At 36.7% G+C, this 25,244-nt stretch overlaps 1 protein-coding gene across 3 annotated transcripts in view; it reads right to left on the bottom strand.

Moving 5' to 3' along the window:
• The window catches only part of Magi3 (membrane associated guanylate kinase, WW and PDZ domain containing 3), a 224,715-nt gene that overhangs the window by 97,782 nt on the left and 101,689 nt on the right, over positions 1–25,244 (bottom strand). For all 3 annotated transcript variants that reach the window (XM_085677890.2, XM_085677889.2, XM_048442276.3), the window contains exon 3: positions 4,927–5,046. In XM_085677890.2, coding sequence (XP_085534016.2) covers positions 4,927–5,046 — 120 coding nt within the window. The remainder of the gene's footprint in view (positions 1–4,926; positions 5,047–25,244) is intronic.

Below are 25,244 nucleotides of genomic sequence, written 5' to 3'. Positions count from 1 at the left end.
TATTAGCTATGAAGGTGATGATATCAATTATTTATTCATATTGGATTAAGTTTTATATGGATTCCAAATTAGGGCCAAATTTGGAAATATAAAAACATCAACTGTCTTATGCAAAAACGAAAGAATAAAATTAACTCAATACTTATGTTCTAATGTACAAAATGAATTATTTTACTAAGAGGATATATACAGACAAAGGCTAAGAACTATGTCATACACAAATATAAGATGTTTGTGTAATTTTAAAAGGGTTTTCTGCACATTTTAATTATACTACTTGAGAATTTTGTTGTTATTGTTTTATTTTTCGGGACAGGGTTTCTCTTTGTAGTCCTAGCTGTCCTGGAACTCTCACTGTAGACCAATGTGGCCTCGAACTTACAGAGATCCACCTGCCCCTACCTCCCAAGTACTGGGATTAAAGGTGTGCGCCACCACCGCCTGGCTACTACCTGAACATTTTTTGAAGAGACATTATTGATCAAGTTCTATACTAGTATACTCACAACAGCAATTTAGTGTTTTATAGAGGATCCATGATTTTTAGAGTACTGGTAATTGGTCCATTAGAATGAAAACTAACAAAATAACTTTCAGTGTGTTATGCAAGCAGGCATAATGGGAAAATCTTCAGCAAGTTTAGTTGTCCTGACAGTTGTTGCCCCCACTCCTTTTGACTTTACATCAGTCATTATGTTAATGTTATAAAAAGATATATATAGTAAGAAGTAAAACACTTGTCTTTTATTGTTGTGCTTATACAATATCACACTTTTAATCAAACTGTTCAAATTAAGATACACACTGACATAACACAAGTTAAGAAAGTAAATTGCTATTTTCTCTAGATAAAAAAAAATCATGTCAGATCACATAATACTAAGACAAATCTATAATTAACATAACATAATGTGCCTTAATCTACATGTCAGAGGGAAGGCACATTATAGTGAATTCTGTTGAATTATCAATATTCAAGGAAGTCAAACTTCTCAACTCAATTCTTTCCCTATCTGAAGTGGGTACAAAGACTTGTATTAAAACAGACTAGATTTTCTGACCTGTAAATAAAGATGCAACGAAAAAGCCAGTTTACTGTTTTCTGAACAACATTTGATACTACGAGTAGAGGTTTAATTGGGGGAGGGATGCACTAAAATTTCAATTTTCCCCATTTTATCTTAGTCTACAGGCAGGACCTCATTGTGTGGCCCTGGGTGCCCTGGAACTCACTATCTATAACACTGTTCTCAGAATCACAGAGACCAACCTGCCTGTGTCTCTGCTGCGATTAAAGATATGCAGCACCATGCCCCGCTATTTTTCCTTTTTAAAGCTCAACAATGACACTATCAAGGATTTTGAATAAAACAAATCAGAAATAAAAGCACATGTTTTCTAGGGAACAATATTATCAACAGACAAACATTTTACTCTAAATTCTCAGCTAACTAACTACATAAAAACGAACACTTCTTAAAAGAAAAATTAAAAAAAATGCAGAGTACAAACTGCTATCGTGTCACTAAACTCATTTTGGGGCATCATAATAATTTTTTGTAATTTCTTTCTTTAAGAAAGGGCTTCCCGGGGCTGGGGAGAGGGCTCAGCAGTTAAGAGCAGCTGCTTCTCTTGCACAAGACCCAGGTTCAATTCTTAGCACCCACATGCTAGCTTACAATCTCATTCATAATTGCAGTTCTAAAAGACCCAGACCATCTTCTGACCTCCACAGACACCCGGCACAAATGTAGTACGCATACATATACATTCAGGCATAACAACACTCAAAGATTTTTTAATCTAAAAAAATTCTACTTAATTGAAAAAGAAAGGCTTTTTCATTAATAAAGCTATCAACTATTAAATATTTCAAACACATGATTATCAAAGATAATAGTGTCTGAATTGTATTAGTTATCTATGTCATATTCACATTTACTTATATGAATATAGGTGTATACCCTCTGGGTATAAGATTTATCTTTTTAAATCAATATTTAACAGAATTCCCTCACCCCCAGACCTTTCTCTCTTTGTGACAGGGTTTCACTATATAGCCCCATCTGTTTTAGAGCATGCTATGTAGACCAGGCTGGCTCTAACTTCCAGAGATCCATCTGCCTATACCTCTCTGCCCCAGTGCCCCTCTACCCTGTGCCTGCTTTCTAAGTACTGGAACTAGTATTAAAAAGTGCACACTATCATACTGAGATCTCCTTCTTTTTGAGAACAGGATCATATCTAAGGCTGGCCTTGAACTCCTGATCTTTCTTCTTCCATCTCCCCCAATTGCTGGGATTATAGGCATGTTCCACTATGCTGACTATAATTACACTTACTTTTTTCCCTTTCTTGAAACAGGGTCTACTTCTAGAACCATAATATTTTTGAAATTATCAAACAAGAAGTCTTGGGTACTGCCGTTAAGAATGGAAACAGGCAGCTATTCAAAACTACCTCATCAGACCGAGTAAATAAACTCTACAAGTCAAAAAATTTTGGTCCAGCATCAGGATAACGAAGAAATAAAATGCAGTACTCAAATGATGGCAAACTGTGAGAAATTAAATCAATAAATGTAGGATAATAGTAATATATAAAAATTTAAAAACTACAGTAATATAATAAATATGCACATAAGACTCTACACAGTTCATAAGAGCACAAAATATGCATATAAACAAAACATGCATATTAAACAAATAAGAAAGGTTAAATGTCAGAGGTAAGCTATTCGAATAAAAGTGAAAACAAATTAGCTTGTCCATTCCTCTGACATGTCAATCATTTTTCTTTAAATTTCTTGCTTTGTTTCCTTCATAGCACCTCAGTTTACACTTAATTTAATTTTGACTGCCTTCCATACTAGGATACAGAACTTATTAAGGCAACAGCATTTTGATCTTGTTCATCACAGTATTCTTGGGTCTCTTACAAGACTTGGCACATAGTGCATACTTGACATGTGGTTGCTAAATAAATGAAACATGAGCAAATCAATTTTAAATGAATGAATGATTCGTGGGAGCTAAACCCAGAAAAAGTAGTTAGGTAAAAGTTTATAGGTGGGAAGGAAAAGACTAAAAATTTTGAGTAAGAAAGAGATATGACCAGAATGATCAAAGCTGAACTTGAGGGCTGGAGAGATGGCTCAGAAGTTAAGAGCACTGACTGCTCTTCCAGAGGTCCTGAGTTCAATTTCCAGTAACCACATGGTGGCTCACAACCATCTATAATGAGATATGTTTCTCTCTTCTGGTGATCAGACATACAGACAGAACACTATTCATAATAAATAAGTAAATAAATAAATAAACAAACAAACAAATAAATAAATAGTTTTTAAAATGTGATCTTGAAGAAGCCCAGCACTGTAGCAATCGGAAGGATGGAATGAACAGGCTAGAAACTGAGAATGGAAGAGAAATCACACTGCAATAGTGTAACTAACTCATCTGAAGTGCCTAAAATAAGGCAGTGAAAAAGAAGAGCATTATGAAAGTGGCTGGCAGGAAGAAATGACTATACGTGGTGACAAGAGAAGTATGTTTTCTGGACAAAAATGTGCATATAAATGCACATATATACATATGAAAGAGATGCATTCAAAGCAGTTTTATTGAACATCATCTAAAGACACTGAAGACAGCATCAACTAAGAAAGGCATAACTACTACACAGAACTTGTGAAAGAAGCCATTATAAAAGCAGAATGAAGCAATGTTGAAAAAGTATAAGGTGCTATGGGAGAATAAGCTTGCCAAATCCAAAGTGTGTTAAATAGGAAAAAATAAGTACATAACAAGGAATCATTTAAGAGTTGAAACCGATCTCAAGTTTGTACTTCAGGGAAACAAATGGGGAAACAGATATAAAAATTCATTATTGGCTCTATCCGCCATTTTATACTTTCTTCTTTAAAGTACATGTAAGTTTTTCCAAGTATACAAACTTTATATTCCCACCCATGAACAGAAAACCATCAACAAGTACTCATTGGTTCAGATGATGACAGTGAATTGCTATGAAATATGTAAACTTGCCAGTTTGGTTAATTTTTAGTTTATTGTTCACAATGTGTAACATGAGCCCCGGGCATCATTCTGTAGCATGAGGGCCTGCTTGTTGGGGTTTCCGTCCTGTCCAGTCCCCCAGCCCTTTAGTCCCAGAGAATATCACACAGAGGTCTCCATAAGTTATAAACTGATTGGCCCATTAGCTCAGGCTTTTTATTAGCTCTTGTAACTTATATTAACCCATTATTTTTATCTATGTTAGCCACATGGCTTGGTCCCTTTTCTCAGCAGGGCAGGTCACATCTTGCTTCTTCGGTGATCTGGGCGGGACTGGTGAGGAATGGACTTCCTCCTTCCCAGAATTCTCCTGTTCTCATCGCCCCGCCTCTACTTCCTGTCTGGTTGACTCGCCTATACTTCCTGCCTGGCCAATCAGTGTTTATTTAAAACATGATCGACAGAATACAGACAATTATCCCGCACCAACAATGAATTTTTCAATGTGATGTAATACTTCTCATTATTGTCCAATACCACCTAAATAGTAAATTAAGAATCTCCTAATCAAAAGAACAATTTTCTAATAAATTAAGATTTATCTTTATTTTATGTGTACAGTTGTTTTGCCTCAGGTATATCTCTGTGTGTGTAGTGCCCAACAAAAGCCCAAAGAGAGCATCAGATCCTCTGCAACTGAGTTTCACACAGTTTCTAGCTGTCATGTAGGTACTGGAAATCAAAAGCAAACCTTCTAGAGGAGCAGCCAGTGCTCTTAACCATTGATCAATATCTCTAGTCCTCCCAAATTACATTTTTTTTAAAAAATCAAATTTACTGATGAAATTCCCTTTGAAATAATTCTGGCCATCTGGCTAGTTTGAGGTAGTTTTAATATTTGGAGACATACCATCATACGTTCCACTTTCTAACAAGGCTCCGCTCTCTTCCAGTGCTTTGAACTGTTCAACAGAAATGAAATTATAGTCCACCCCTGGAACTTCCCCATCCCTGGGAGCCCTTGTAGTGCCTAAGGAGAAAAGAAAAATATAATTGTAAAGTACTTTTTAAAACATAAATTATTCAGAGTACCTATAAAGTTCAGTCTAAGAGGACTACATGAAAGACACAACTGGTTTAACAAATTGTATCTTATAAAGATCAGAAAATAACCATGAAATTCAAACCTATAAAAAAAAACCTAAAGTTTAGTGCTATAAAGACTTAATTTCCTGGCACACAATTTTTAACAAAGATTTTATTTTTAAACTTTTACGTTTGTGTGTGTGTGTGTGTGTGTGTGTGTGTGTCTATGAGTGTAGGAACCCACAGAGTTGAAAAGAGGAGGTTGAAGCCTCTGAAGCTGGAGTTACAGGTGGTTGTGAGCAACCTACTGTGGGTCCAAGAAATCAAATCTAGATTCTGCAAGAGCAGTACCTGCTCTTAACCACTGAGACATCTCTCCATCACCATTTAAAATCCCAATATTGCTACTGCAAGAAGGAAAGATAAATTCACCAGGAACAGACTTCATCACCCCTTACAATTTTATCAGGGCATAAATGACAAAGATTGCATCAATTTTTGGCATATACATTTTGAGGTAGGGAAAGATGGTGTCTCATTATATCTCCCTGGCTGGCTATGTAAACCAGGCTAGACTCAAACTTACCTCTTTTTATAATATCCAAAATGTGAAAAAGACCCACAAAGATTATGATTATGACAAAAATAATAGGTTGAGAAAAATAATGGCTATGGAAACATTCTATAAAGTAATTGTGCTGAATTTTCTCCATCATTTAAAACGCATCTTTCTAAAAGAATATAGGAATTTTGTTTTAGATCCTAGAGGATACAAAAGTTTTAAAACATAGCTTCCTCTTTTAGTATAATACTTATTTTTATTATCAAAATTTTTGTTTCTCATTTGATGAACTACATTGCTAAGATTCTTTCAATCAGGTAGGCAGTGGTGGTGCATGCCTTGAATCCCAAACTTGGGAAACAGAGGCAGGTGGATTTCTGTGAGTTCGAGGCCAGTCTGGTCCACAGAGTGAGTTCCAGGACAGGTATGGCTGTTACACTGAGATCAAGAGATTTTTGCTTTATATTAAGTAGAAAGTTGCTAGGAAACTGAAGAGTTAAAAATTATAACTTAGAATTGCCTATGAAATATGGGAGAATCCATTGATACAATAACTGTACTTTTTTCCAATAAGATGATGATTACTGTTGAGCATACATTTCAGAAATTCATGTCCAATTGCAACAGTTAAATAAATGTTTATAATATACAAAGAAAAGACAACCAAACATAAATGTTGCTGTGAGTGTGCCTTGCATCGAGACCAGTGTTTCCCTCAGTTAATATAGCTTTATTTTTGAGCTGCACAAACACACTTCAGAATTCCATCTTTATAGAAAGGTATTTAGGAAAAAATGAACTCCCACCTCAAAGAACTAAATGGCTGTGCATGATTCTGGGCTGGACAACGGAGAACACTAGAACACTCTGGTATTGCAGGCAGCATAAAAAGGAAAAGAAAAAGCTTGAGATGCCCATTAACACTCTATGTTTTAAGGAAGCAGGATTTTAATCTTTATAAAGTGTTTGCAGTGAAAAAAAAAAAGATGAGGAGCTTTTCCCTTCAGTTTAAATCTTAACTTACTTTTACTAATTTAATGGCAAACATACTATACAAGTTTAGAAGTCTATATTTCCATCTCCCATCCTCCTGGAATGTTCCTATTACCATACCATGCAAGGAATGTCAGGCTAGACCCTTGAATAACTGGAACTCCAAAAGGATCCCAGACATAAAGGCAGAGTCACACCAGCTTCCCCAGTGCCTGCTAGGCTGTCAATGGCTGCCACAGGAGTGATGACAGTTAAACCCAGGCAACTCATGAAGTCATAGTAAATAACACATGATGGCCATTTTAAACCACTTTGTTAAGTATCAAAGGTTAACAGGATATGCAATGAATTTTACTACAAAATATAATGACCATATAAAATCCAATTCATAAACAAACTATATTGCAAATAATATCATAAAAACAGCACCAACCCAAGGGGCAAGAATTTTCTCTTAGTCTGAAATTATTATTATTATTATTATTATTATTATTATTATTATTATTATTATTACTGGTATGATTTAGAACAAGTATTTCACCTCGCTGGGATTCATTACCTTTCTAAGTGGTGTTGGACAAGATGGTGCTCATGGTACTTTCTACAATAGGATGACTTTAGTGCTAATCCTCATCTCAAACTACTAACTATAAACTCTACCCTTTCTCCCATAATGCATCAAAATCTATTTTTTCTCCTACTCTTTTGTCTTTAATATCTCAAAAACTGTCTTTAGTTTGCTGATAATCTCTACATATTTTGTGTGTACAAGTTACTTAGTACATTTCTCCTTTCGACAAAGAAAAGTGGTCCATTTACTCAGTTCCTACCTCCTCCCCTCATTTTCTCTTCAGCAGACTACAATCATATCTTTGCCACCATCACTCAATAAGATAATTCCCTATGTCCAAAGCTAATCTCTACTTTAAATCACTGATCACTTCTCACATCATAGTACCTAAGGACATGTGATATAATGGATCACTCTCATTTTTTGTTTCAGTCTGAGGTACACAGAGAAGTATACAAAATATGCTCTTGACAATTTAAATTAATGCAAATCAATTCAGGTGAAAATGAAAATATCTCTAGCATCCTGTGCTGACACATAACTTAGAACTCAGCAGAGGCAGTGAGATCAAGGTCAGATCTCAGCCAGGTCTAAATAGCAAGTCATATGTCAGTCAGGATTACACTGTGAGACAATGCCTCAATAAGCAAACATAACCAAACAAAAAACATTTCTAAAACTATAAAAGGTACTTTGTGTGCTTCAATAAGCCTTTTATTCCTTCCAGTCCCAAAGTAACCATCATCTAGATACTTGGGAGGTTGACTTCCTTTCTGTTTTTCTGGTAATACTAACTAAATAACGTATTTCTAGTAAACAGTGTATATTGCCTGGTTTGCAACTTCATTTGATAGGAATGATCCATTATCAATTCTTCAGTGTGTTCATATAAGACATTTGTTAATCAGGTTTTAAAACCTTTGCCAGTAAACTGAGTATTTCAAAGCACCTCACCATATATTTAACATATAAATGCATTAAAAGATTAAACATTCATTTTCTATGCTGACTGGCGACTACAATTTGCAGATGGTTAAGGCTTGGCCCCCAATGTAATAGTGTTAAGAGGTGATGGCATAATTAAACATCAATCATACTCAGTTATGAATCCTGAGAGATACAATAATGATTGGCTTGGCAAGACATGCTCACTAGTATAATAGTGGCACGGACAATATTTGATATTTGAGTCTTGCTCCACAAAAGAAAACTCATATCTGGCACCATTATCAGGCCAAGAACCTATGGTAGACAGGTCCCAGGCTCTAGGGGAGAAACTACAACTACTAGTTCATTGAATGGAGAAAGTACTAAGCTGAATCTTTATACCCTTATATCAGTGCATCTCTCAAACTTCATCTGAGAAACTTTTATTCATAGAAGATGGTGATAAACACAGAAAATAAGTAACTGCAGAATGCTTAGCCTTAATTGGAATATATATACCATATATCACATTTCTATTACCAAGGCTCAGGGGTCATTGCCAAAGAGGGACAGAAAACAGTGTAAAAGCCAGGGGTAATAGATGAATACAAAGAAAGTGTTTCTGGGAATAATAGGGCAACTACACATACAAACTCATAATGGTTAAAACAGTACACACAAAAACTGGGGAAGCCCAGGCTAGACTAAATTTCAACATGAAAATGGGAGTTGGGCATGAAAGTCCATCTCTAACTGTGGAGCTATTGTTAACTGTGAGCTTGTGGGAGAGGGAAAGACAGATTTCTCTTAGAATGTAACCCTGCTAAGCTAACAGTGCTCCAACAGAAAACCACACATTCAAGAATTTGGGGGCAGCATATATTGGGTCTTGGTGGGAAGTGGAAAAGGACAGAAAATTGTGTGAATAGAGAAAAGAGATAAAAGTAAATCTGGTTAAGAGATGAGGGAGGGGGTAAATATGATCAAAGCATGTTGTATAAAGCTTTCAAAGGGAGGAAAGTAATTTAGGTCAAGTGAGATGGCTCAGTAGGTAAAAGCATTAGCCACTTGAGCCTGCAGACTTGAGTTTAGTCCCCAAATCCCAAGGTGGCAGGAGAGAACCACCTCCCAAAAGTTGTTCTGTGACATCCACACATACTTAGCATACAAGTACCCCTTTTCCAATAATAATAACAATAACAACTATAATAATAATAACAAACAGAAATCCAAGGAATTTAGTCATGGGCTCCAAACTCATGAAGGGACTAATATAATTCCTATAGAATTGAATTAGTTGTCATGTGCCAGGCATGGTGTTTCCTGTCTATAATCTGGAAACAGAGGACGTAGACACAACAGGAGTGTGAGTACAAGGCGAACCCAGCTACACAGTGAGACTCTATAGCTACTCTTAAAGTTGGTTAACATAAAAAAACAAAGTCCAACTACTCTCTCTCTCACACTTTCTGGAACATGTATGCCTTTTGTTCACATACTCACTTTCCCTTCTGCTACAAAGTTCTTACCAGAGCCAAGCAAATGCTAGCATCATGCTCTTAAACATTCAGATTAATGAGTCAAAAATCCAAAAAAGCCACCCACCCCCAAAATTTTTTCTTTATAAACAACCCAGTTTCAGTAACTTATTACAGCAACAGAAAAAGAACTAAACCACTAGCCATATGGACTTACTATTATAAAGTATCTCTTCATGTCTTCAGTCTTCTCTTTTAAAAATTAATTTATAGTTCTTTATGTTCTTGATAGTTAATAAATCACCAAATCTAATCAATCAGAACTCTGTATAATACATCACCATTTCATCTCTAAGAATGACTTAAAAATTCTACTATAAGATGTGCCATAGTTGTAAATACTGTGGAACATGAAGTAACTGTTTTAATCCTTTTTCTAGATATGTATTACATGCCCATAAAATACATTCATAGATACATTTCTATGAAATGTGATTTGCTGAAAGCACTTTCTTCCGCACATGTGACCAAAATACATTACAGAATAAACAGAGGCAGAGATAACCTTTCAAAAACTATTACAAAATGCAAAATAGTTCTAGTTAGAAATATTACTACAATTAAAAAGAAATGTTAAATTACTAATAAAAAGTACTAGAATAAGAAAGATGTTTTCTTTTCATAATGATGGAATAATAGTTATCTAAGACTAACTATTATGATCAAACAGAGAACAGAGGCTACGTTAAAGTAAACAGGTGCCCTGGTTTGTATTATATTCCCTTCAGGTATAGCATTCAGCTGTGTTCATTTATTGTAATTACTTGCTGCTATCTGATGGCAAGATATTAAGCATGCTGGAAAAAATAGCATAAGAACCAATACAACCTGTTGTTATCATTTGCCCTCTTACCGCTCATCTCTGAGATAATTTGCATTAGAGAAACAAAACAGGCAGCATCTCCTCTTAAATTTTCTTTTAAAAAATAAACCAATTTGTTTTTTTTTTAACTTTGGGGGGCACTCATATGTGTGATGCACATGTATGGTGAACATGTAAGGACATGAATGTGCAAGTACAATGCCTGTTTATAGATGAAAGGCCAAATGAGAAAATAATATATCCTTTTATCATTCTCTGCCTGTTCTTTAGAAACAGGGTCTCTCCCTGAACTTTGCTTGAGTTTCCTCGGCTGGCTGGAAGCCAAAAAAGCCTGGCAATCATCCTTCTCACTGTCATCTTTTCTGGAGTTAGATATTCCCAAGATGCCTGTCTTCATACGTGGGTGCTGGGATCCAAACTCCAGTCCTCGTGGTTGTGCAGCATAGACTCTGAGTAGATAAGCCATCTATGGCTTCTACTGATTTTCTTTTCATCTTTTAAAAAAACAGTCCTGTCGGGCAGTGGTGGCACACACCTTTAATCCCAGCACTTGGGAGGCAGAGGCAGGCGGATCTCTGTGAGTTCGAGGCCAGCCTGGTCTACAAGAGCTAGTTCCAGGGCAGCTAGGACTGTAACACAGAGAAATCCTGTCTCGAGGCGGGGGGAATCCTTTAATAATAGACATAAGTACACAAGTTCTGAATTTTAACTTGACAATTTCTTCCTTTATACCTAATGCATTTTGTACTACTAAATAGAAATACGGTACAAAATGCTTCTTTGTTGAAAGGCTTTGACTGCAGCTTCAGTTTCTCCAATGGCTAAAGGTTTCTTCATATATTTTTCACTTTTTGATGACTCAGTCCTGGTAGGGTTTTGCTTCTAGTCAATTGCCTAGTGCATAGTTAGCTATTCCCAGTACTGTCCTAACTCTCACATCAGCAGCCACATCTCTACTTTCTCATTTCAGACATTAAGGTTGCTCTGTAAATTGTTAGTATTTTCAAAACTTCTGTTTTACTTATTTCCTTTATCATGTTTCTACTTTGTATTTAATTATACCTGCTCTCATCATGACTATCCTCCCTTCTGTTGACTTTGGGTCTAGTTTCTCCCCTTTTAGTGCCTTCAAGTATGAAATTCAGAGTTTCCTGGTGACTGTTCTCCTGCTTACCTTTCATTACATCGTGTATGCTTTGGTATGCTGTACCTTCATTTTTATTGGTATAGGTATGTTCTCAATTCCACTATAAGTGCTAATTTTAGCCACTTGTTATTTAAAGGTTTACTGTTCTAATTTCCACACATTTGTAGACTTTTCTACTTTTATTCTGTTATTAGTTTCACTTCACTATGGTCATCAGAAGAGATTACATCTCACATATTCAAATGTCTAAATTTGTTACAGGTAGTATGCATGGCCTGAGGACGTCTAAGGATGTGTATGCTGCTGCTGCTGCGTAGAGCGCTCTGTATAGCAATACTAGGTTCACTTAGTTTATTGGGTTGTTAAAGTTCTGTTTTAGGCTGAGTATGGTGGTACATGCCTTTAATCCCAGCACTTGGGATACAGGCATGTACACCTCTGTGAGCTTGAGTCCAGTCTGGTCACAAAAGAGACTTCTAGGACAATCAGAGCTACAGAGAAACCCTTTCTCTCCCTCTTACTTTATGAGTAGAACACCTCTGTAAAGATATCAATATTCCATGGTCTGTTTACCACTGATGGGCACTGAGACTATCTCACAATTTTGGCTACTATAACTAAAGGAGACAAAAACTTACAAGTCCGTAAGTAGATATATTTAAATTTACAAACTATTTGCCTAAGAAGATGAACCATTCTGTATTCTCACAAGCATATGAGAACCACAACTGATTTATATTAATGTTTATATCTGGAAATTCTATCTTGGAGTTTACTAGTGAAACTTCCTAAATCCTAGAAAATAAAAACAGTGGATAAGGAAAATGAGAAAAATTACACTGCAATTCTGTGAGAATCAAATCCTAACAATTTGATGTAGAACTTATTGGTTTAAAGAAACTGTCAACTGAAAGTAGGAGTAGACAATACTGAACAGTATCAACTGTTTGGGCTAGCGTTTCCAGGCAACAGGACAGAAGCATGCGGGAGAGCAGCATTTATAATATTTTTTTTTAACGAGCTGCCATTTTACTGGCAACTTTTCCTACAGGTGTGTTTGTGAGGCCTTGTCTGCTAATAGTAGGTCTTTCTTACAAAAGCAACATCAAAATGATCATATGCATAACCATACTTCATACAAATCCTATGGATACCATTTCAAGAAATAACAGGTTTTGGAAAATAAGTCCTTAAAACTGGCAGTTTCAACACAGGACTCTATGTAATGCTATTAGCCTTGCAGGGAGAGTTGAAGATTATTTATTTAGATACACCCCATAATATCCCCCGGCACTTTCCACTATGAGCATTTTGCTTTCTCAGTTCAATCCCTCATTGATACTGTAGCAGAAGAAATACAAAGAGACGCAGTAAATATTGTAGAATGCCAAATATGATATCAAAAACTAATAATTTGAAGTAAAAAACACTAGAATTTTCAAGGTAAAATCAAATTCGAAAGAAACAAAATATTTTCATCATTAAAAATTATATGATACAATCTATAATCTAACCTACTGTTCAATGGGAAGACTTTTTTGGACATTCTTTTAACTAACTGAGAATATCATTATAACATTAAATTTTTTGTATCTGGAATATCTGTCACTTAAGATCAAAGATCACTGTACTAATCAGCTTTGTGTGGACTCAAGCTAGAGCCACCGGAGAGGAAGGGGCCTCAGTTGAAGACATGGTTCCATGAGATCCAGCTGTATGGCATTTTCTCAGTGATTGACAGGGAAGGGCTTAGCTCATAGTAGGTGGTGCCATCCCTGGGGTGGTGGCCCTGGGTTCTATAAGAAGGCAGGCTGAGCAAGCCAGGAAAAGCAAGTCAGTAAGCAGCGCTCCTCCATGGCCTCTCCATCAGCTCCTGTCTCCAAGTTCCTGCCCTACTTGAGTTCCTGTCTTGACTTCGCTGGGTGATGAACAGCAATGTGGAAGTTTAAACCATATAAACCCTCTACTCCCCAACTTGCTTTATGGTTTTGGTGTTTGATCACAGCAATAGAATGAAGATGGATGCTTAAAAGAAATTCCACAGTAGCTCAGAATTTAGTATACTAAAGGCTTATTTATTTAGGGATAGACTCACAAATTACAGGCCTCTGATCGAATGGGGAGCAGCAGCTGAATCTTGCAGCCGGAAGAGAGGCCGGATATGCACCTTACATCGGCATATATAATATAAGAGGCCACGCCAAGTGGGTGGGTAACTTAAAAGGCTGAAGCAATTCCTGCAGCTTCTAAAAACCCCTAACTAAAACAACCATCAAATTATATAATGGATTCTTAGCATGTCTTATACTGATCATTATGAGAGTTAAAAGTTCATAGTTTATGTCATTATCTTCATAAATTTTGCAAAACGTTTTCCTGAACTTGTCATTTCTCTTGCTTTAACCTCCCAAGTGCTGGGATTACAGGTATGAGCTATCACATGTGGCTTTAAATTATTTACTTGGCACTTATATTGTACTAACTTTCCATTTTAAAACAGATTGTCTATATTAAATATTTATATTGGGTAGTGATTATTTAAAAGTTATTAAAATATTTTAGTTCATAATAATAAAATATTAGGTCAAAGCTTTCTCTCTGTAGCACAGGATTCCCCAAGCAACACTCTAGTTCATATCACAATGTAGCTACTGTAGCTGCTATCACTGTTACACCATTGTGCTCCCAAGGTACTGGATTCATCTGGCACTTTGTCACAGTCAGCCACAGGCGATACCAGGATTAACTACAATGCCTCGGTTTGTCATGAGCTGCAGGCTCTTACTTCTCTACTGCAAAGAACTCAATACAACCAAAACCCCTCTCAAAACTCCTTCTTGGAGCGTCTGTCTCCTGGGATCATTATCTGAATCAATTCTTTGTCAGTCAGGATCCAGAAAAAAAATTGCATGTAATTTAAAGGGGGGGAGGTTTAAAGAAATATTAACAGTATTTACAAAGAATTAACTGAGTTTTAAAAAGAATTCAAAAAGTAGAGCTAAAAGAAAACTCTGAAAAATTCTATCCTATACCTGAGGAAGAATTCTCATTGGTGAGCAGTTTGCAATAGAGGAACACTCCTAAAATCTCTATTTCAGATCTCATTCAAGCAGGTGTGGTAACAACAACAGGCCAGTGAGCAAAGAATCTTGCTGGATTGCTTGGAAACAACGTTGGTTCCGTAGGTTAAGGCTGGCAGGTAGAGAACTAACTGTCTGGGGTACTAGTGTGACCCCCCCCCAAAAGATGCCCATGCAATGGTGGTGGTGGGCAAAGCTTGTTTGGAAGTTAATAGAAAATCAACTAGAGCGGTGGCTGGACTTCTCAGAAACCTCTTGTAGGTGCTACTGTATCTACTTAGGAGGGAGTAGGGCGACAGAAATCACAGCAATGAGTGGTTACACAGGTAGAACGCAGGGAGTAACTATGAGGATGCTGCTGTTTAAGCTAAGAAGCCCCTCACTGGCATCACTGAAATCCCACTGAGTAGTTGACTGCTAGGGTACTGCTGAACTTGTCTGCAAGACAAGGGAAAAGGACAGGCTGAAACCAAGGAAAGAAAGCTCCATTTTTTTCAGAATCCTTCCTGTGCCCTCTAGTGACAATGCTGAGCACTGCACTGGAGGATGAGAGCGCACTTTTCCAGGACCACAGGCAGGCAAGATATAATAGATTTGGCACAAAAAGGCAATAAGCAATAAACTGGTTTGCTGAGAAAGTCTAACATGAATGAAATCAAATTTTAGTATAAGAAGTTTATATTAAGATACCATTTTTCTCCTCTTTTCGGTCATAATATTAATATTTTTTTTTTTCCTGAGACAGGGTTTCTCTGTAGCTTTGGAGCCTGTCCTAGAACTTGCTCTTATAGACCAGGCTGGCCTCGAACTCACAGAGATCCACCTGACTCTGCCTCCCAAGTGTTGGGATTAAAGGTATGTGCCACCACACCCACCATAATATTAATTTTCAAATTATACACTAACCTGCATTTCTGAAACAAGCCCTAATTAGTTACAACACATTATCCTTTTGTATATTGTTATATATTGATTTTCTAAAATATTAGTAAATATTTTAGATCAAAGTCCATGAAAATTTGAAGTCTCCTATTGTTTTCTTTTAATAACTGTCTGTTTTTATTCAAGTGTAATAATGTTCAAATAAGAACACAACGAGTTGGAAATGTTCCCTCTATTTTCATTGTTTTATTAATTTATCTTATGAGTACTTTCTCTATCTATTGTATGTCATGCACCATATCCATGCCTACTTCCCACATAGGTCAAAAGAGCCATTGGATTACAAGAAATTGGAGTTCTGGACAGTTGTGAGCTGTCAGGTGGGGTACTGAGACTCAAACCTGGACCTCTGAGAGGACAGCAAGTGCTCTTAGCCACTAAACACTTTTTAAGGCCCCCTCTTCTATTTTCAGAAAATACTGTATAGAATTGTTTTGGAGAAAAACAGGAACTCAGTCTCTTGAGAGGCTCTTCGCATTTCCCCTTATATCTGACTCTGGGCTTTTATTATTAAGACCTACTAGAATGTGTGCTACAAGTTGCAGGGTTTATTTCAGTATAAAATTGCTCAGAATGAAGCTGGGCATGGTGGTGCATATCTTTAAGAGCAGCAATGGAGGAGGGGGACAGAGGCAAGGGCAGCAGGGTATTTCTGTACATTCAAGGCCAGCCTGATCTACAAACTGAGTTCCAGGACATCCAGGCTGTTAAAACAGATAACGGGGTGGAGGTGGGGGAACGGGACAGGGGCACAAACACGACACATCAGAAATTGCTCAAAATGTCCTTCAATGCTTCAACGTTCACCTAAAAACAGGGTTCTTACTGATACCATCACTCCATCCTTATGCTAATTTCTCACTCTCAAGTAGGTACAAAAAAAAAATCAATGTTGAGTTTTTCTTTCACTAATTTTTTCCTTCCTAGCTAGTTTTGCTTTACCCTGCTCTTTTTCTTTCCAATCTTAAGACAAATGTCTGTGCCATTTGACAGCTTTACAATTTACTAATAGAAATATTTAGTATTACATTTCCCTCTAAATGTAGCTATTTAGGATAGCTCCAGCTATCCTAAAAATTTTGATTCAATGTAGATAAGTTTCTGCTATGTTGCCATATATGATTTTTTAAATTTCTCTGGTGATTTTTTAATATACAGGTTATTTATATTACTTAATTTCCAAATATCTGGAGATTTTCTAGATTCCAAGCTGTATAATTTATAATTTAATTTCCATCATAATCAGGTAACATATTTTACATGATGTAAACATTTTTATGGTTATTGAGTTTTTTTCTGTGGTTCAGAACATCATATTTACAGAATTCCATGTCCACTAGAAAGAATGTGCACTTACTGTGTTTGACAATTTGTTCGAATAAACAGCAACTAGTCACGATAATGGAGTACTATTCTTGTTTTCTACTTATTGATTTTTTAAATTTTTAATTTAAAAATTACTAAAAGAGGATATGAAATCCTAAACTATGATGACTATTATTTCACTTCTACTTGCAGAATTTTCTTTACTATTTATTATACTAATTCTGTTGCAGAAAAATTCTTCCACTTTTTTTCTTTGAAAAACAATCAATTTTTAAAAGATATTTCTGCTATACAGAATATATGTTGGCATTTTTTCTTTTTAGTGTATTAAAGATTTCAGTAATTAGACTTTGATTTGTGCTATTCCAGCTAATAAATCTGTAGCAATCCTTTGCTCCCTTCCATGCAAAGTATCTTTGTTCTCTCTATCTGCCATACATTTTCTCTTGGTTTCTGGGTTTGAGCAATTAGGCTATGAAATGCCTTGGTCTGATTTTTATTAAATTTCTTCTGCTTGGAGTCTGTGAGCTTCTTAAATTTACACGTTTAGTTTTTCACAGAATTTAGCAAGAGTTCAGCGAATTTTTAAAATGTTTTACCTGTTTTCCCAACTGTGGCTTGTTTACAGTTCTATAGCTAAATATCAGTAGAGCACAGTTCTGTCTACATTTCATGTCCACCATATGTTACTTATATCTTGTCCAACCTCATTGTTTGTAACAAAGGTAAACTGGCTGGCAGTTAGCCAATGATGCAGAACCCCTGACTCCTTTCAGTTTCCCGCATTCAGCTTCTTTCTCTTTGTTCCAACTTGATTAGCTTATATTGCTGTGTTCACACTCACTGAACTTTACTTCTGCATTCTGGAATCTGTTTTCACATCTGTCCAGTGAGTTTCATTTTAAGTTTTATTTCTTTTTGCTGTTACATTTTCTCTTAACTGCATTTATTCAATGGCTTAATTTATGAACATATTTTAAAAGCTCTCTAAATTCCTTGTGTGGTAATATTGTAACAAGTAACATTTCTATATTTTTTCTATCATCCCACCACCTTTATTTTGAAAAGTCATCTAAATGATATTTTCCTATTGTTTTATGTGTAGTGATTTTTATTAGATGTTAAACGTGAATATTTTAATATTTGGTGTCTCTATTTGATTGTCACATAAAAAAATCTTCTCTTTCTGGCAGGTATGTTATATGCATATTTACTTGGCCCTTTGGAGGCTTATTTAATTTAACTTTGTTCAAGTGGGCTCCTCTCTGCTAGGGCTGGTTAGAATTCAAATGTCTCCAAGCCCTGAGTAAGGACTGGGAATGGTTAACCCTACAGTTTCCAAAGAGTTCTCCAAAAACTTTAGATTTCCTAAATCTAGATTTCTATTCTCTATGCTCAATGTATGCCAATTTTTGCCGTGTTCTCTTTGATGCTATGGTGCAGACGATGATTTTAGACAGAGCTGAGGAAATTGTATGACAGGACTCCTTACTGCACAATCTCTTCATTACGTAGGCACCATGGTCCTGTTGCCCTATAGTTCAGCATCTCCCACAGGGGTGTCTGCCTGCTCCCAAGCCATGCGTCCTCCCACACCTCTCTCTTCTAATGATCTCAGATTTTAGTCAGTAAGCCACTCTCCTTTGTGGCTTCTGTGTAATTCTGTTATGTCTGCATAATGTTTTAAAGCATTTATATCCTTTCCGATACAACTAGATATTTTAGACTCATTTTATACCTTCATTGTCTCTAATCTGTTTTCAGAATTTTATCCATGTAGATCTTGAGTCTTTTAATTAGAATGGTATTTGGATATCAGATGTGACCATTCAGCTTGCAAAATGCTACTAATGTATCATTGGTTTCCAGGTTCAGAAAGGAATTTTTAGACATTTCAATTTGAGAGTAAGCTAAGAAGTCCTAATAAGCTCTGAAAGGATACAACTACTTAGACTCTTTGAACCAAAACTATTTAGATTATATCTTCTTTCTAGGACAAAATATCACATTGAGGAGAAATGCAAACCTGAGATAATAAAGTAAACTAAAAGGCAACAAAGGGGCAGCAAAGAGTAAAGGAGACAGTCTTAGAGGGCACACCTCTATTTTTCTATAATGTATCTGAACAAGGAAAAGGGGGGCTCTAAAGCTATAAAATTTAAAATATTATCCTGGAAAAATCCATGTCAGAGTTAGAACTAGAAAAATAATTAGCTTCATAACCTCTTTTAACAGGTATCTCTTAACTTACATTCAGTCTTTCCTCATCCCCTAATGTTTAGCCCTTCTTGTTCTGTTGTGGTTTTGGAGGTAGATAAGTGCATTAAAATATATTCGATGATGAGAATGTAAACACAATATGAAGCTACACAGATTCCATTCCAAATGACAATTCAAACTGTAAAAAAGTTCACTGAGATGTATTGATTTGGGGTCTGATTAATTTGGGTGAATTTTTTATTTGTAAGTTTTTTAAAATAAAGTTTTTTATTAGAAAGCATAAGAAAAGATAGTATTAGATGGTGAGGAAAGATGGAATGTAAACAAAAGGACACATGAGTCCTGACAGATGATGCAAAGCCAACTGGTCTTCTGGTTTCAATTCTGTTGTGTTTTGTCCTGTTTGTGGAGAGCCACTGGATAAAGCTGTAATTGAGAGTGAAGGTAGAAAACCCTAAGAGAAGCTCCAAGGATATAGGATGGTCATCCTAATTGTATACAAATTATTTAAACATATCAAGTTAGGGACTGGGCAAGTGTTTGTGTGGCTAACTTAATCTGGTTGTGTGATTTTTTTTTATTTATGAGTTTTTTTCAATAAAGTGAGTTTATAAACTAAAATGCTATTCTGAGATTGTTCAATAGACATGACATATCAAACCTTTTAAAGCAAGGCTTTATGCCAGGAAACAATTAGATAACAGCTTGCTATACTTAATGTAGTCAATGAAAAAAAATAAGATCCCAAATTTAATATCTATCCAAATGAATGTCAGTTGAAGTATAAAAGTCACAAACTGCTAGGAACTTTGCTTGGGAAACCTAGCATAAAACTAGCTTTCAACTATCACAATTACTGAAAAAAACAACATGGGGATTAGTGGTGAGATTAAATATGTAGTTACTCAAAAAATATGGATAAATGATGACTACAAAGGGAAGAGTATAACTGCTTTAAAAATGCCTTAAATGCCAATGCCTTTAAGATACTAATCCAGTTGGGCATAGTCTCTTATACTATAAATGCAGCAGTAAAGATTGCATGTGCTCTCTCTTGGCCACTGGATTCCGTTCCTGTTCCCCATTTGTACAGGACTGTGATCTGTGAGTCTACCCCTAAATAACACTTTATTATACTTAATTCTGAACTAGTGTAGAACCACTTTTTAGCGCCCATCTTACACAGATTAATAGAGATGAATTAAGATATAAGAGCTAGCTATCAATATGCATAAGTGATTAGCCAAGTAGTGTTTTAATTAATACAGTTTCTATGTGATTATTTCAGGTCCAGACAGCTGGGAACAAACAAGCAGCCTCCAACTACATATAAGTACAACTCAAATATCAAAAAGCAGTATAAATGTTGTGTGATACTTTGTTTGTGCTCTGACAAAGCTTGCCTGGAGATCAAAGAGTGGAGCTAACCACTAGTTAACCATAGAAGTTGGGCAGTAGTAGCGTATGTCTTTAATCCCAGCACTTGGGAGGCTCATTCCTTTAATCCTGGCACTCAGGAGGCAGAGAGAGGATCTCAGCTATTTGGATGGAGGAAGGAGATAGATAGGAAGCAACTGGCAGCTGTTCCCAGTTCTTTGATCTTCCAGGTTCCCCCCCCCAATATTTGACTCCCAATTTTTTTTATTGATTAAGATTAATCAGATTCATGCTTCAGGTAAATGGGCTGGTGATGTAGCTTAGTTGGTAAAATGCTTACTCAGTATGTACCAGCTCTGAGTTTAATTTCCAGCATTACATGAAAAGTAAAAAAGGTGTTATAGTGATATCTCATTTGTACTCTAACAAATAAAGCTTGCCTGAAGATCAGAGGATGGAGTTACCCACTAGTTAACCACAGCAGTCTGGAGATCTGCAAAGGGTGAGGTGAGGCTATTTAACATTCCCTGTAGGAGAACCTTTCACTGATATCTCTTAGCAGGCTGAGAATTACTATAAGTAGGTGCTGTGAAGGCAAATTTTTCTGTCTTTTTCTTAAAAAGGAATAGTAAAGAAACAATCTTTTAAGTCAATAACTATCCTTTAGGCAATAGAGAAGGCAAAGGAATTTCAGACTATAGAGAGTCAATTGGCTGAATCACCTTATTAACAGATTTAGATCTCTTGCCATTCTCCATTTTCCAGATTTGTTTTAACAACAAATACAGGAGAATTCCAAGGGCTGAATGATTCTTCAGTATGCTGAGCATTTAACTGCTCCTGTATCAGCTGTTCTAAGGCCTGTAATTTCTTTGTTGTTAAAGGCCACTGTGCAACCCAAACAGGATTATCTGTCAATCATTTTAAAGATAGGGCTGTTGGTGATTTTGGAAGATCAGTGGCTCTTGTGCCCTATTCTTGTACAACCTGAATGGTTGATGGCTGTTCTTTATAATACCTTCTAATATTTTCCGCAGGAAAATACATTAATTTATGGTTTGTTCCTGAGATTGGAGGAATGTTAATCTGAGTATTCCATTGTTATAACAAACCATGCCCCCATAAGTACATCACTATGTTAGCTATCTATGGATTTAACCTTCTGGCCCTATACATCTGACCCATCTCATGCTCTGTTTTTCCTGAGATAAAGTTTAAGTTCCTAAAAGTCGAACATTTACCTCCTGAAGAGTACAATTTGATGCCAAGATTCTGGTGCAATTATTGTGACAGCTGAACCTGTGTCTACAAGGCCTCCAATGATAATGTCATTTATTCATATTTTTAATTTTGATCTTTGCTCATTTATAGAAGTTTGCCAAAATATTTGCTTTATGGTTTCTCCTAAATTTTTCATTCTCTCTTCAATAGTTTTTCTATCATCCAGAGCAATATGGTTTCTTATAATAGGCATTAGGTTCTTTAATTGTTCTGAAAAGGAATTTCCTCCATGATCACAGGAAATGACTGAACCAAATTTGAAATAGGGGCCTGCGAGAGGCCTCTCACATCATTTATCAATGGCAAAGGGTTACCTTTACTGTCCCTTGTCGATCTACACTTATTAGTCCAATGCCTGCCTTTGCCACACCATCTGCATAATCCAGAATAAAGGAGCCTTCTGTTTGACTTATGCTTAGGTAAAACATTGATTCTAGGAACGCCCTATTTACAATCCATTTTTAGGTGACCTTCTTCACCACAACTGAAACACTCAACATTTCAATTTTTCTTCGAATCTCTGGAAACACCTCTTCTATCTAAACATCATCATGGTCATGAGAATCAATATTGATTGTATCTCAGATCCATTTTTCCATGAGTGCAGATCTTGCCTTTAATTGTGCATTAGCATTTTCAAAAGCCAGAGATTCAATTATTATTTGTCTAGCTTCTGAATTTGGTGTCAATCTATTTACAGCTGATGTTAATCTTGGTAAGATATTTGTGATGCTTCCTTTGGGCCCTGTATAACTTTAGTAAATGACTCAATTTTCTTTCTTGCTTCTCCAATTCTGCCCCAAGCATTCAAAGCTGTATGGCATAAATCCAGGGTATAGTCATCATATAGAGATTGCCTTTGTACATCAGCATAACCCCCCTCTCCAAAGAGGTGGTCCTGGGATATTTTCAAACCTTTAGCTCTATTTTGTTGTTCAACGGTCTTAGCCTCATCTTTCCACCAGTTCCTCTTTCCATTTTAACTAAGAACCAGGCTCCAAGACTGCTATAACCAAGTCTCACCAGTCTTGAGAGATAATTCTACTTATTACAAGTTGACCACGATTTTAACATTTGTTTCACAAAAGGTGAATGCATGCCTTATGAGACTATCACTTCCTTGAATCTCCTTAAATCTAACATTGGCACAGGATTCCATTTAACTCTTGCACAGCCTTGGGGATATCTATAATTTGGCAGTTGTTCCTGCAAGGTGACTGAATAAACTAAAGTTGGTTGTTTGAAAACCTTAGGTGGGTCCTCTCTACTTATAAAGCAAGGCTGAAATTGGTTCTCCATTACATTCCTATGTCTGATTATGAATATCTCTATGATCTGTTTTAATAAGTTTCTCAAAGGCTTGTATCTTGGTACTCATATCAACCAACTTTTTCAGAGATAAGTCAAGAATTATCAAACCAACAATAAAGATTATCAAAATGATACTTAACGTTATGCCAATCCTGGTTATAATGTTCATCCTTTCATTTAATTGTTCCAATTTTATACCATCTGTTGTATAATAATACAGAGACCATCTCTATCAAAATAGTGTTTCCCATTTTTTTAATGTGGAAAAAAACTTTCTTTTAACTAATTCCTCCCTTTAAGAATTCCCAATTGGCTCACCAAATCAGCCCACAATCACGGTGAAATGTGAGGCACAGCGTGTCTGGGTGAGAACACAGGTGGCGCACAGTCTGGCTGAGCACAGCTGCAGCTGCTATCATGTACCGTGAGCTGAGAGTGGCAGTCCGAGGAGAGGGGTCTAAGGAAAGCCCACAACCCACAGGGGAGAGGGAGCTGGCTATCTGAAAAACATACATAGGACTGTGCAGAAAAAGCATGTGTGGCGAGCAGCCTGAAGGCAGAGCGAGTTTCGGGTGGGTGAGTCCTGTGGCATTTGGAGCCCAGTGCTTCTTGAGCTTGGGTGGCAGCTGGAGACTGTTGTAGAGAAGCTACAACAGGAAAATCCCAAAATCGCTCAGAGGCTTAGGGAAAAAAGAAATGAAAACCTAGCCAGTGGGGCAGTGACTCCCGTGGGAGCCCCCACATGTGTCAGTGGCTGAAAAAAAAAAATCACAGGCAAGGCAAGTGGCTTTTTTTGTGAATTCATGCCTTAAAGTATAAAGTTGGGCATCAATTGTTAGTCGTATGTGGGTCTCTGTCTCTATCTCCATCCATCGCCAGATGAAGGTTCTATGGTGATATGCAAGATATTCATCAGTGTGGCTATGGGACAAGGCCCCCAAGGTTCAAATGAGGAGCAGAAGGAGGGAGAACATGAACAAGGAAGTCAGGACCACGAGGGGTGCGTCCACCCACTGAGACGGTGGGACGGATCTAATGGGAGCTCACCAAGGCCAGCTGGACTGGGAGTGATGGAACATGTGATCAAATTGGACACTCTGAATGTGCCTGGCAATGAAGGCTGACTGAGAAGTCAAGGACAATGGCACTGGGTTTTGATTCTACTGCAAGGACTGACTTTGTGGGAGCCTGGTTTGTTTGGATGCTCACCTTTATAGACCTGGATGAAGGGGGAGGACTCTGAACTTCCCACAGGGCAGGGAACCCTGACTGCTCTTAGGACTAGAAAGGAAGGGGGAGGTGGGGAGGGAGAGAGAAAAGGGGGGTGGGGAGGAAGTGGAAATTTTTAATAAATAAATAAGTTAATTAATTAAAAAAATTGTTAGTCGTATAGGTTAGTTTAGTACCAAATGTTGCATGAATTCTAATTGGTCTTATTAATTAAAAAAAAAAAACAGAGCCAGATACTGGGGCAAATGCTGAAAGATCAGAGAGAGAAAGGTTCAAATCATAGTCAACTCTTGCCTTTCTAACTCCTCAGTGCAAAAGTTCAACCTCATGTCTCCTCCTGACTTATATTCCTCTCTCCGTCCAGCCATATCACCTCTTATCTGTCTGTACAGGCCTCCAGATCTCTATGGTTAACTAGTAGCTAGCACCACCCTCTGATCTTCAGGAAAGTTTTATTTGTTAGAGTAGAAACAAGATATCACCACAAGGAATAGTGATACACACCTTTATCCCAGCACTCAGTAGATGAAGGCAGAAGGAGGAGAAGTTCAAGATCATCTTGGCAATGTGGTGAGCTCGAGGTTTAGGGGGAAAAATTGGAGTAGGAATGAAGAAAATATATGCAAAATAGAATAATAAATCTTCTGACTTGCTGAATATCTTTTTATTGAGAAAACAGATAGACTACTAACAATAGGGGAAAAAAACACAATAAAGGCAGAAGAAAAAGATTACCACAGAGGAAAAAAAAGCTGATCACTGGGATAAACACACAAATCTTTCAAAACACATAAACCAAATAAACTTGGGAGCA

The sequence above is a fragment of the Myodes glareolus genome, chromosome 17 (genome assembly GCF_982192425.1).
Source record: "Myodes glareolus chromosome 17, mMyoGla1.1, whole genome shotgun sequence".
NCBI classification, from domain to species: domain Eukaryota; kingdom Metazoa; phylum Chordata; class Mammalia; order Rodentia; family Cricetidae; genus Myodes; species Myodes glareolus.
The sequence above is the reverse complement of the archived record's forward strand: the minus strand, read 5'-3'. Positions and strand labels throughout refer to the sequence as shown.